Below are 12,461 nucleotides of genomic sequence, written 5' to 3'. Positions count from 1 at the left end.
AAGAGTTTTGCCCTAGAATAAATTACAATATATTATGCTGATAGTTCAACATGGTGGAAGGCCAAATGGGGCATGCTTACTCTGATGCCCACTTCCTCCTTCTTCCCCGATTACAACTTCCTCCTTCCTTTCCCTGTGCACGTGGAGAAAATTCCAATCTGCTCCTCGAGCATCATCAATACCTGCCCCAAGCACCACATCCGGTCAGAGGTCACACATAACCCACACCCCCCTATCCAGTCAGAGGAGAAAGCCAAAGCCTTGCTGGTGTGGGCTCTTCTCTGTGTCCCTTAAATAAAAAGGCACCTGTACATTTTCTTATAATATATATATATATATATATATATATATATATATATATATTCTAACATTTAGTGCTGTGACTCGGATAGCAGAGTGCTAGTTCCTGGGCGTCACTCCCAGCTCGAGCTCCCCTGCCTGCAAACCACTTTTCCCTCTTCTGGGACCCATTTATTTGCCACCACTAATCCGAATGCATCACTGACTCTTTTCACTCATCACAGGGGAGCTGCCTTCCTGGGTTTTCTCTTTCTGTTCCTAAAATCCACAGCTTGTGTCAGAAAAGCTATCTGCTGCCATCCGTGGACATAGACAGCAGTTTTCACATTCCTAGAGCAGGAAGCCTGAGGCAGATCTGTTCTTGGGACCCTGCCCCACATTCTGGTGACACCTGATGATATCAGTTGTTGGGACCTTCCCTGTCACACTTTCAAAAAGGTGATGACCTCTATTGATAGGTGTGACCAGTACAGCAGCCACATTCCTTGGAGGAGCTAAAGCTCTTACATCCCAAGGTAAAGTTGTTCTTTTGGCTCACATTTAATTCAGTTATGGGGAATAATATTTCCTGTGCCCCAAGAAACACACCTCTGGGGTGCCTGGTTCATAAACTTGGTGTCCTTGGCCTCAATAAGGCTATAAAAAACAAAAAGCTGGTCTTTTGTTTATACTTTTGTCACAATGGCAGCATTTGGCAGAAACCCCTCATTGTCAGGCCTTTTTTCCCTTGAGGACGTGTCCTTCTCTCGCTTTGTCCTGTGTGGTGGCCCAAGCACTCCTGGCTTGCTCTGTCCCCGCAGACCCCTCAGATGAGGTGGCTCCTGTCCTACGGCTCCTCTCCTGTATCTCCCAGACCAAATCCCACAGCTTTCTCAGCCAGAGGTTTCTGTGCCCCCTGTGCTGTCCTCTCCCGCTTCCTCACCCCAAGTGGCCTCTAATCCTTCCCAAGTGTCTCCCTGGGCTCAGATTTCTTTCTCCACGTGAGCCATCTATTCCATTAGATGGCTTTCTTCTTTGTCCCCTACTCTAGCATCTCCATTTTCTTCACAGACCTCACGAGGCCTCGCACATTTCAGCCACCTAGCACGTGGTATTTGACCACCGTTTTGTGATCCCATATCACATGGTCTTCAGCATCCATCTTGTTGCAGGTCGCATGATGAGCAGTGGCCATCTTGTGCTCCCTCACCATGTAACTGGCAGCAACCATCTTGCTGTGGGTCTCATGGTAACCAGTCACCATTTATGCTTCCCTTTCACATGGTTGTGAGTGGCCATTTTGTGGTTGATCACCCAGTAAGTGCCCACAGATGCCTGCTGGGTGGTTGGAAGCTCGGTGGCCATCTATACTTCCAGCTCCAGAACCCTCTTGGCCTCAGTCCCTAGTCCCACTGCAGGAATAGGCTGGTCCTGAGGGACTAGTTCGTATTCATCTTCCTTTTTCCCTTTGCCAACCGACCTCAGAGTAACCACAACATAGGTTCCTTTTCTGCTCTTCTTATTTCAAGGGATCTCTATTAATTAACATACAAAAAGGTCCACACTGGTCTATTTACTATAGTTCAAGTGGGCCAACTATATTTGAGTGCACTCTGATTTTGTAAGATGTTTGTCAGTTTGTGTATCTGTTGTGTGTTTGTCCAGTCTGTTTATACTGTACAGATTGTCTGCCCATGTTTGTCCATGTGTTTGCTCTCAAAACAGCTGTTCCTTTTTATTTGAGCTCAACAATCATTTTTCCTTTTTCTTTTGCATTTTCCTCCAGGTTTATTTGGCTTATAGATTTAAAAGCATGCTTCCACTTCAGTTGCCAGCTGGTCAAAATGTTGTTAAAACTGGTTAAACAAAATCCCTTGGGGGTGAGGAGACACTGGACGGGACTTCTACTGATGAATAAGAAAGTGGCCACCTGGTAACTTCAACCAGTTCTTGTTCATTAATCAGAGGCCCTATAGTCTCGATAGCCTTATAGGAGACACCCCAACTAAAGTTCATATGACTAAGTCACCTACATAGGACACCTTCAAATGTGAAATTGGGATTGTGTATGATGACACATATTTTCTTTTAGATCTAGAATCTGCCTTTTTCTTGTGCTCCAGCCAAGAAATTAAAGTCAAATCAACATGAGGTCATCAGTCAAATAATAATTTTCAAGCAAAAATTTATGTAATGTCCCTCACAAAAGGACCTGAGAGCCAATGAGTTACAATTTCTATAACCTAAAAGCAGTTTCTAAACTTAATTGTCAGCCCTGCTGGTTATGCTTTGATTATACATGCTTTGATTAAAGTTTGTTCTTGCCTAAAAGATGCCAAACTCCAAGGCATCATGTTGACAAAAACAATAACAAATATACTAAATTCCTTTTAGATTCTTTTTACTGGGACCCACCAGATCTTTTCCAGAAAATCGTTATATGATGCATATTGGGGCCATAATTAGCTATATTCAACTGGCCTTAAATGACACTGCAGCTGAGCTCTCTCCTAAATAAAAAAAGGTAAAATTAATAAAACAGGCTATCCTCCAAAATCAGATGGCAGTAGACATGCTAACAACACAGGAGGTATTATAGAATTGTAAAAACTAAATATGTGTATGACAAATGAATGACATGTCAGTTTCTAAAATTCCCTGGACTTTTCCCTTACCCTTATGGGAAGCCATTAGCAGGGCTATACTCATAATTATCCTGTGATTCTGTTATTTGGCCCATGCATATTTCATTGATTCTTTACCTTTGTCTCCTCTAGACTTAAAGCTGTTCACCCACACAACATGAAAATTCCGGCTGAGGCTACTAGTTAAAATCTCTGCAGAGTATCCCTGACTGAATTTCGACAACTTCAACCCTTTACAGCCCGAAGAAGTCAGATTGGTCTCTGCCCATTACCCTCATGGCAGACTGGGTTACTTCTTAACAGGAAAAATGCTACAGGGAGCTTAGTCAGTCAAAAGTATTATAGGCCCTCAGACAGGGCTAGGGCCTAAAAAGAGCCATCACAGAGTACCTGAGGTTTTGTGACCATGGAGGAGAGAGATACCTTCCACTGTGGGCCAGATCCCAAGACAAAAGGTTAAATTCAGCCCTCACACCCCAGAGGGAGTCCTTCTTAATATGGTTTTCATCAATAGAGATAAAAATCAAAAGAAAAAATAACAAACTTTAGCAGTGGCTGTTGGAGCTCTGAAACAGGAAAACCAAAAGAAGGCAGGGCTTCCTGAGCCTCTCCTGGACCGTGCTTCAAGTGTGTCAAGAAAGGACGGTGGGCAAGAGAGTGCCCTCTCTGCAATCAGAAGGTCCATTGGAAGAGCAACTCTCCTCGCTCTAGAGAGCAGATAAGCCAGCCTCTAACTTCTTGGCCTCACAGGAGATTTTTTTCACCACTGGATTCATCACTGGCTGATCTACTTGGACTGGGTGCTGAAGATTAATGCCCGCAGCCCCCATTAAGGAAGCCTCAGGTAAAACTGGGGGTCTCAGGTAAAACACTCTCTGTACTTGTGAACATAGAGTTCATGTATTCTTCCTGAGATTTCAGGCCCTTGTACTAAGTCCTCAGTCTCTGTAATTGGTGTTGATGGCCAATTACACAGCTCCTGAGGACAGGGCCCATTCCATGCAGATTCCAATCTCTCTCCTTTACCCATAGCTTTCTAGCAATTCCAACATGTCCCTGACCCCCTTTAGGTAGGAGCTTCTCCAAAAGCTTAACTTCTCCTTTACCTTCTCCCAGCCCACAGCTCTCCTCCTCCAGCTACCCTCACAGTGCAATGCAAATCCATCCCTTCCCCTCTCCCCCTCTCTGGTGTATCCCATAATTTAGAACACCACGAACCCCATCAAAAATAACCATGCCATGCCTGTATTAATTCGTCTCAGGGATCCCTCAATTTTTCCTTGCATTCCCCAGTATCTTGTAGGTCTCAAACATTTAAAGGGACTTAAACCTATAATTAAGTACCTTTACAACAATGGTTTTCTTAAGCCTACCCATTCACCTTACAGTACTCCCATTCTCCCAGTACTCGAGCCTGATGGGTCCTACCATCTAATACAAGACCTTAGGGTCCTCAGTGAGGCTGTTACCCCAATTCGCCCAAGTGATTCCAAACCCTTGTAATATGCTTTCTCCTATCCCTCCCTCTACCACTCACTTCATAGTCCTAGACCTAAAAGATGCCTTTTTTTTACCATCCCCCCTACACCCTGATTATCAGGATTCCTGGTGTTTATGTAGACTGAAACAGACACCCCAGGTCTCAACAAGGTCTCTACTCACCCCAGGTCTCTACTCACACCTAGAACCACACCTCAGAGACTCAAACCACCCGCTTCCTTTCCTACTAATCAATTTCATGGACACCTGGTCAGGACTGGCAGGTAGATTTTACACTCATGCCCCGTCACATAACATTCAAGTATCTTCTTCCCTCTGTCTGTGCTTTATCAGGATGGATAGAAGCATTCCCACCACCAGGGAGACTGTGATGTAGTTACTAAAGTCCTGTTACAGGAAATCATCCCAAGGTTTGGGCAACCTCAGAGTGTATCCCTCAGGTAATGGCTCAGGCTTTATTTCTCAGATCCCTCAACAGGACTGCAGCCAAGGTGGTGTGGCCCCTACCTGGTCTTGCTAAGGACTTCAATGGTGATCAAGGTTGCTGGGCTGCCATCCTGATTCCAAATCACTCAAGCTCAGCAGTGCCCTCCTAGCCCTACCTGCCCTGACTTTAAACATCCTGAGTGTCATCACATCTCCTATTTCCCACCCATCTCTTCTTACCAAGGCCCCACAGCCACAACTTTCAGTTGAGGTCATTTTTTGTTATCCTATTTGGTTCCTAATCCCTTGCATGAGACCCTACTGGGTCTAGGATCTCCTCCAACTTACAGTGACACAGCCACGGCCCTCCCCGCCCCTGCTCTACAATCTCCCAGACATGATCCACCTGTCAGGCCTTACCTTTCTACTGCTTCCAGTCTCTCCAGCTAGAGCCCTGGACCACAGACAGGCCCTACCTACACTTTTACCTTTACCCTTTCAGATGGGGAACAATCACCTCCAGCCCTCCCAACTCCATGCTGTGTTTCAGGCTCTTCCTCTCTAAGGCCCTGATGGAACCACATATTTGGATCCAGGGCACCTTTCCTGATACCTCCCTTTGGTCCTTTAACTAGAAGGTGGCCAGCCTCCTCATACACCTCATGCACCTTGTCTCTTCATTTCTCCAATCTAGGATGTGAATGTTATCCCAGCTGAAACACCTGGTACCAGCTTTTATGTGGGCATCAAGTGTCATTCTCTCGACCCCCAGACCCAACATGACAGCCCTGTTCAGGAGGAAGAAATAAAAGAGAGTCTTCACCCTTTTCCTAACAATAAAAAGATGGAAATAAATTAGTTTTGCCCTAGAATAAATTTGCCCTAGAATAAATTCAGGACATTATGCTGATAGTTCAACATGGTGGAAGGCCAAATTGGGGATGCTGACCCTGATGGCCACTTCCTCCTTCTTCCCCGATGATAACTTCCTCCTTCCTTTCTTTGTGCATGCAAAGAAAATTCCAATCAGCTCCTTGCATGACATCAATGCCTACCCCAAGCATCACATCCGATCAGAGGTGACATATAACCCACACCCTTGTATCGCGGAGTGTAGAAAGGCAAACCCTTGCTGGTTATGGGCTTCTCTCCATGTCTTTTAAATACAAAGGCTACTTTTACTATTTCTTATATTCTGCTCCTGAACTGTGCCAGAAAACTCTAAAAGGAGCAAGAAAGAAAACCACAAGTTATTAAGGAAGAATGATGTTGATCCATCCAACAATCAGGAAAGGGAATGATGCATTGTGTCTGCCAGGGACACTTCCACAGGGAAACACACTCACCTAATTAGGTAATTGCCTACTTTTTAACACAAACATCTACAAGGGAAGAGGGCCCTAATAATGACAGGAAGCACTTAGCCGGGTATAAAAGAGGCCCATGGCAGGGAGGCTTCCACTCCTCACAGACCTCCACCTCACAAACCACCCAGAACCTCAGGCCCGACAACACCATGGTCAACTCCTGTTGTGGCTCCCTCTGCTCTGAGCAGGGCTGTGGCCAGGAGAGCTGCTGCCAGCCCACCTGCTGCCAGCCCAGGTGTTTCCAGACCACCTGCTGCAGGACCACCTGCTGCCAGCCTAGCTGCTGTGTGCCCAGCTGCTGCAGACCCCAGTGCTGCCAGTCTGTGTGCTGCCAGCCCAGCTGCTGCAGGCCCAGCTGCTGCATCTCCAGCTGCTGCAGGCCCCAGTGCTGCAGGCCCAGCTGCTGCATCTCCAGCTGCTGCAGGCCCCAGTGCTGCAGGCCCAGCTGCTGCATCTCCAGCTGCTGCAGGCCCCAGTGCTGCCAGCCCTGCTGCTGCAGGCCCATCTGCTGCATCTCCAGCTGCTGCAGGCCTCAGTGCTGCCAGCCCTGCTGCTGCCGCCCCAGTTGCTGCATCTCCAGCTGCTGCCAGCCCACCTGTTGTGAGACCACCTGCTGCAGGAACACATGTTGCAGACCTTCCTGCTGCATCTCCAGCTGCTGTAGGCCCCAGTGCTGCCAGCCCACCTGCTGCATCTCTAGCTGCTGCCGCCCTAGCTGCTGTGTGTCCAGCTGCTGCAGGCCCCAGTGCTGCATCTCTAGCTGCTGCCAACCCAGCTGCTCTAGCGCCTCGTGCTGCTGAGAGCATGGCCCTGCCTGCTAGGGTGCTTCATCACTAGTCAGCCCTGGTGTAGACCGCTGGGCAGCTGAGTTATGAGGGGGGGATTATGAAACCTCAGCTCCACCTGGGATTGCTTTTGGCCTCCACATGTTGACCCTCCACCCCGTTATGGGCTCACAAATGTATACCTGTTTAAACTCTGTCAAATACTCTGGGATCCCTATGGAAATATCTGTTTTCTCCCCCATTTTCTCACCTGGAACTATCCTAACCTCTTAAATAAACTTGAAGTTTTCAAACAACCTGCATAAAGGCATCCTGCCTACTTGTTTTTCCTTCTTGAATCATTGTCCTTAGGCACCCATCATTCTCAGCAGAGCCCCTGCAGCCCTCCACACTCCTCATCCTCAGACAGGAAGGAGGTTTTCAGCACCTGCAGGCTCCTGGCTGAGGATGTGCCCTGGTGGAGGAGCAGACTCTGGGCAGGAGAGCAAAGCTCTGGGAGCAGAGCTCACTCTGGGCCAGGGAGGTGGGAAACGAGGCCTCTCGCTGGCCTCCCTTGGAGAAGGGGTGAAGGGTGGCAGTGAGGCAGCAGTTGGGCATGGAGGGACCCAATGTGGATTGCAGTCTGGCAGTGGCCCCTGGAGGGATGTGCCCTGACGCTGCTTCCAAGGACATGCCAGTCTCTGTCATTTTACCTGAGTTCCTGTGCCCTCCATCATCTCCCACGTTCCCCACAGCACTTCCTTTGATCCTTTTCTGAGTGAATCAATTTCTCTCCAACCCTGGGTGTGGGGCTGCAGCCCATGGCGCTCTTCCTGAGACACCCACTGTCCCCTTTTCGGTGGCTCTTGATAGCCTATCATGCAGTGTGCCTAGTTCTCAGGTTGGATCCTGATCTTGGGTTTACTGTCCAAGAAAGGATTGAATCTCCTGCTTTCCAAGTTTCTGACTTTGGCAGGGTTGTTTTTAGTGGCTTATCTTGAATGCTGTATCCTGACACTCCTGGATCGGAGGAATAGTGAAAAATACCTGGGCCATTCTCGACTTAAGGCAGGCTGTATTCAGCAGACATTGCACTCATCTGTGTGTGCGGGAAGCCGTGTGTCTGGTTGTGCTTTGCTAAGATCTGTGTGCCTAGCTGGGTAAAATACAAACAAAACATTAAAAGGGACTCTTGCAGGAAAGATTTATAAAGAAACTTGACCAGGTGAAATCTAGGACTCCCAGCCTGAAGAGAAGCAGAGACACTGTGCATGCTCCGTACCTTCTATCTCATGGAACGCCGGGAGTCCCAGAGCGTGGGGTCTCAGACCTGCGTGTCCCAGGGGCGAGGAGGCTGAAGTGCGAGCTCCTGCTCAGTTACGTCGTGCTGCAGTCCACCATGGGCAGGAGAAGAGGATGCAGTCAGAGCGGCAGCTCCATGGGAAGCAGCGCTGATAGCTGAGGACAGTCACCAGTAGAGCAGGGCAGCTACACTGTGTCCCATCTGGATTGGGCACCCCAGCAGCTTCCGCATAGGGACCCTGAGTGTAAAAGGGATCTGGCAGTATCCTTTCCTCCTGTTTCTTCTATTGACCTCCCTCCATGTGGTTAGTTCTAATTACTAGAGAAAGCTGTCCTGGGGGCCTTGGGACTGGCACTGTGGTGATTTGGCAACTTTCCTGGTGGTCTCCTAAGTGTTATCTGGACAGTTCTGAGCCTCTCTTCACCATGTTCTTATTGGATTGGAGCTGTTGTCCTCACCGATCCCTAGTTAAAATGGACTGCAAATGCCAGGAATACCTACCCGAAGCTCTCCTGAGTGCTCCATGCACTGTCCCTCTTGTTCAGGGTGTCCCAAAGCTCTTCTTCCTCAGTTTAATCCAGGCATTGGTGAACCAAGTCCTTTCTTTCCTTATGTCTTCATTGACTAAGCTATGAGTTGTGCATTGTAGACCAAGGCTTCCTTTCACATGGTCTTTGGATTCTCCTTGCCTTTGGATCCCTATGTCCACAGAGACTAAAAAAGGCCATGTGGAGGCACCACAAGGCTCCCCAGTGGGGTCTCAGTGACAGAGACGGCTCTTCTGTTGGGGCCTTAGCTTTTTGTATCCATGGATCTGAACCGAGGTACTCAGTCTGATGTCATGGTCTTTGATTTCAGGTTTATGTGGCGTCCTGACGAACCCAGCTTCTTCCTAAGAGGGCATCATCCTCAAGCTGCCACCTTGGCTGGGGTACAAAAGGCGCTGGCAGCTATTTCCACAATGGACCCACACACCTGTACACCCACAGTGGAAAAAGCAAAGCAGTTTCCCAGGGAACTAGAGAAAGTGATCCTGAGATCCCATGGAACCCGAAGAGACACAGAGTAGTGAAAGCGATTCTGAGCAGCAAGGGCCAGGCAGGAAGCGCACGGTCCTGGACTCCAAGTTACACTAAAAGCTACAGCGATTAAAAACCGAATCCAACACGGTCCTGGTCAGAACCACCAGGCTCAGAGGTCGGTAAAGTAGAAGCCAGGAGGCCGGACCACCTGCACACCTGCTCAGCTTCCTCACCTCTGACACAGGGGCAAATACTTTGCTGGAGGAAACCCGGCTGGGAAGTGGTGCTGGGCAAACTGGCTCTCCAGCGCCACAGAGCGTGTCTGGGCCCACAGGTCTCACTGCGCACTCAACTGCACTCAACTGGGCTCAGAGATCCAAATATTAAAGAGCAGCATTTAAGCTGCTGGAAGACAAAAAGGTAAAAGTCCTGAAGACACAGGTGTTGGGGATGGCTTTCTGAGCAGAACCCTGGTTGTACAAGAAATAGCACCAAGGATGAGCAAATGGAGCCCATCCGATTAAAACCTTTCTGCACAGCACAGGAAACTAGAAACAGAGTGAAGAGTCAACCTCCAGAATGAGATAATATTTTTCCAGCTATTCCTCAGACAAATGAATGTATAAACAACTAAAACGCCACTAGACCCATCCCGAATTTAAAGACCCAGTTAAACAGAGCAGATGAAGGGTGAAGGATCAATAAATACTGTACACAAAAAGTGTTGAATGTCACTGGCCATTTGAAAAATTAAATTAAACAACAGTGAGAGGTAGGTGTGCTGGCCCATGTCTGTAATCACAGACCTCAAGGAGCCTGAAGCGGGAGGATTGCCTTGAGTTCAAGGGCAGCCTGGGCTACATAGCAGGACCTGCCTCAAAAAAGAAATAAATAAGCAAATAAAGAATTACTTATGGGCATATATGCATACATAAAAAACCCCACTGAGGTTCTATTTTATTCCACAAAGGATGACCATCCTCAAGAAATCAAACAATAACAAATGATGGAGAAGCTGTAATGAGAATGGGACTCTCTTGATCATTTTTTGGAAACCACTATGGAGATTCTTTAAACACCTAAAAGGAGGAATTCCACTTGACCACTAGTTGTTTTCCTCAAAGAGTTACAATGTCAGCATTACAGTGCTACAGAAATATCCGTGTTTATAGCAGCACAGTTCATAATCACTGAGTTTGGAAACAGCCTAAGTGTCCATCAGTACATGAATGGATACACAAATGTGGTACGTATATTCAGTGGAGTACTACTCTGTCCTTAAGGATGAAAGGGAGTCATTTGAATACTGTTCTGCCATAATGAAGGGTGAATGGGAGTCACTTGTGGGAAATGCCTGCACCTGGAGGTCATGACATTAAGTGAGGTAAAACAGACGCACAAGTCAAATGCTGCATGTTTTCTCCTAGATGAGGAATCCAACATCTGTGCAAGGAAAGTGCAAAATAAATGAAAGACAATACAGGATAACAGAGAAAGTGATCTTCATACAGCTTTATGGACCGTGTGCTTTACATGCTGTGCTGGTCGATTAGCCAGGTTGTTAAAGTGTTCATAATAAGACACACGATAAGAACTTTTAATAAATACATGAATAGATGCTGGCAACTTTTTCAAAGGAGGTGAAGAGGAAGGGGAAGAATAAAGAATTTAGGGTTCCCCCCACCAAAACAGCAGCTCCCCACAATGGCCAAACACAGTGACGTTTCAGTGTGCCAACCTCAATCCTATCCTGATTGTGTTCTTGAAATGAACTGGTGGGGAACCACACCAAATTCAGTGGTTAGGGTCCCTGTTATCCTAGGGGGAAATTCCATGCAGGTTCCACCAGTTCAGCTGGTGATCAGAATGGTGGAAAGAATTAAGCCTGAGACTGGAGGCACCACTGACTCCTGCTCCCCTGTTAGGGTGCAGACTGAGACCTGCAAGATGGAAAGGGAGACTCTGTACCTGACAGAAATGTGTGGAAAATGTAATTTTTGCTCCAGAAAAAGCACACTTGTCCCTCATGGCAGATCGGGGCACTTCTACAGAAGACGGAATGTTCCTGGCACCTGAGTTAGACAGAAATATTCTAAACAGGGAAACAGGGCTGCACCGTGCAAGGAGTCAGTGCAAGAGAACCAGATGCCTTGTAACCCTGGAGGAAACAGATACCTCCTGCCCTGGGCCAGACCTCAGGGCAAAAGAGCAAAAAAATGCAACCCCATCCCAAGTATAAACATCAGGGACTGATTCTCTAGATGGGTCTCCATCACCTTGAAGAAGCCAGAAGGAGCCACTAACCCAACCCCTAACCAATAACAACCCTGCTGTGTATGCATGCCTGCTTGCAATGTGACTCGCCTCTCCATTGGATCCTGATTTAATCAATTATGCCTGAGTAATTACACTAGCAATTCTATTGGTTGGCCCCAGTTCTGTCCCATCTCATGCCTGCCATGTTTTCACTACCACAAACCTGCCTCATCTCAAGATTTTGCTCTGTAAATTCCTGAGAAAAGACAGAATCTTTGTCAACCCACTAGGAACCCCTTCTGTCTCTCTCTCAGACAGAAGCTTTCTTTCTGTCAAGAAATATATTCTGCTCTTAAAAAATGTAAAATAAATACATGTATTGAAGACATTTAAGAGTGTCACCATAGAGACCCTTCTTGTTTCTAGACTCAGAGCAGACTTGGGATGGCCAGGCAGCTCCTTAGGTTATAATGACCACTCCCACCCGTGGCAGGAAGCCACTTTTGAACTTCTTATTTCATTTCCTATATCAACCAGTGTAAATGGTTGCCTTTTTCTTTTGTCCTTTTGAGACAAGGTCTCTATGCAGTTCAGGCTGACGTTGAGCTCAATTTGTAGCCCAGGCTAGTCTTGAGCTCACAATAATCCTCATGCCTCAGCCTCCCGAGTGCTAGGATTACAGGTGTGTGCTAGCATGCCAAGCGAAGCTGATGAATTTGCTCTACAGGTTTCTTATCTACACCTCTTCATTTTCTGCCTGATTTTTCTTGGTTTCTTTATGTGTGTGCGTATGCAACCTGAATTTGGAGAAATCTGATCATCAACTTGGTTCATGATGCACGAGAGAGTATATATCCCCCTTGGAGCCAAGAAACATGTAAGACTTCTGCAAATCTCGT

At 47.3% G+C, this 12,461-nt stretch overlaps 1 protein-coding gene across 1 annotated transcript; it reads left to right on the top strand.

The window, feature by feature from the left end:
* The first annotated feature begins 6,324 nt into the window (after positions 1-6,324).
* Positions 6,325-7,308, top strand: LOC134476557 (keratin-associated protein 4-4-like). Its single transcript, XM_063251532.1, has one exon. The coding sequence runs from the start codon at positions 6,367-6,369 to the stop codon at positions 7,015-7,017; it is 651 nt and encodes a 216-aa protein (XP_063107602.1). The 5' UTR covers positions 6,325-6,366; the 3' UTR covers positions 7,018-7,308.
* Positions 7,309-12,461: the final 5,153 nt, after the last annotated feature.

Source organism: Cavia porcellus, unplaced genomic scaffold (genome assembly GCF_034190915.1).
Source record: "Cavia porcellus strain 051 isolate PalLab524CR breed Dunkin Hartley unplaced genomic scaffold, mCavPor4.1 scaffold_6, whole genome shotgun sequence".
NCBI classification, from domain to species: Eukaryota; Metazoa; Chordata; class Mammalia; order Rodentia; family Caviidae; genus Cavia; species Cavia porcellus.
This window is presented reverse-complemented; position numbering and strand designations above follow the sequence as displayed.

Coding starts and splice junctions, on each gene's coding strand:
- LOC134476557 (XM_063251532.1), top strand. CDS start 6,367: ATGGTCAACTCCTGTTGTGGCTCCCTCTGCTCTGAGCAGGGCTGTGGC.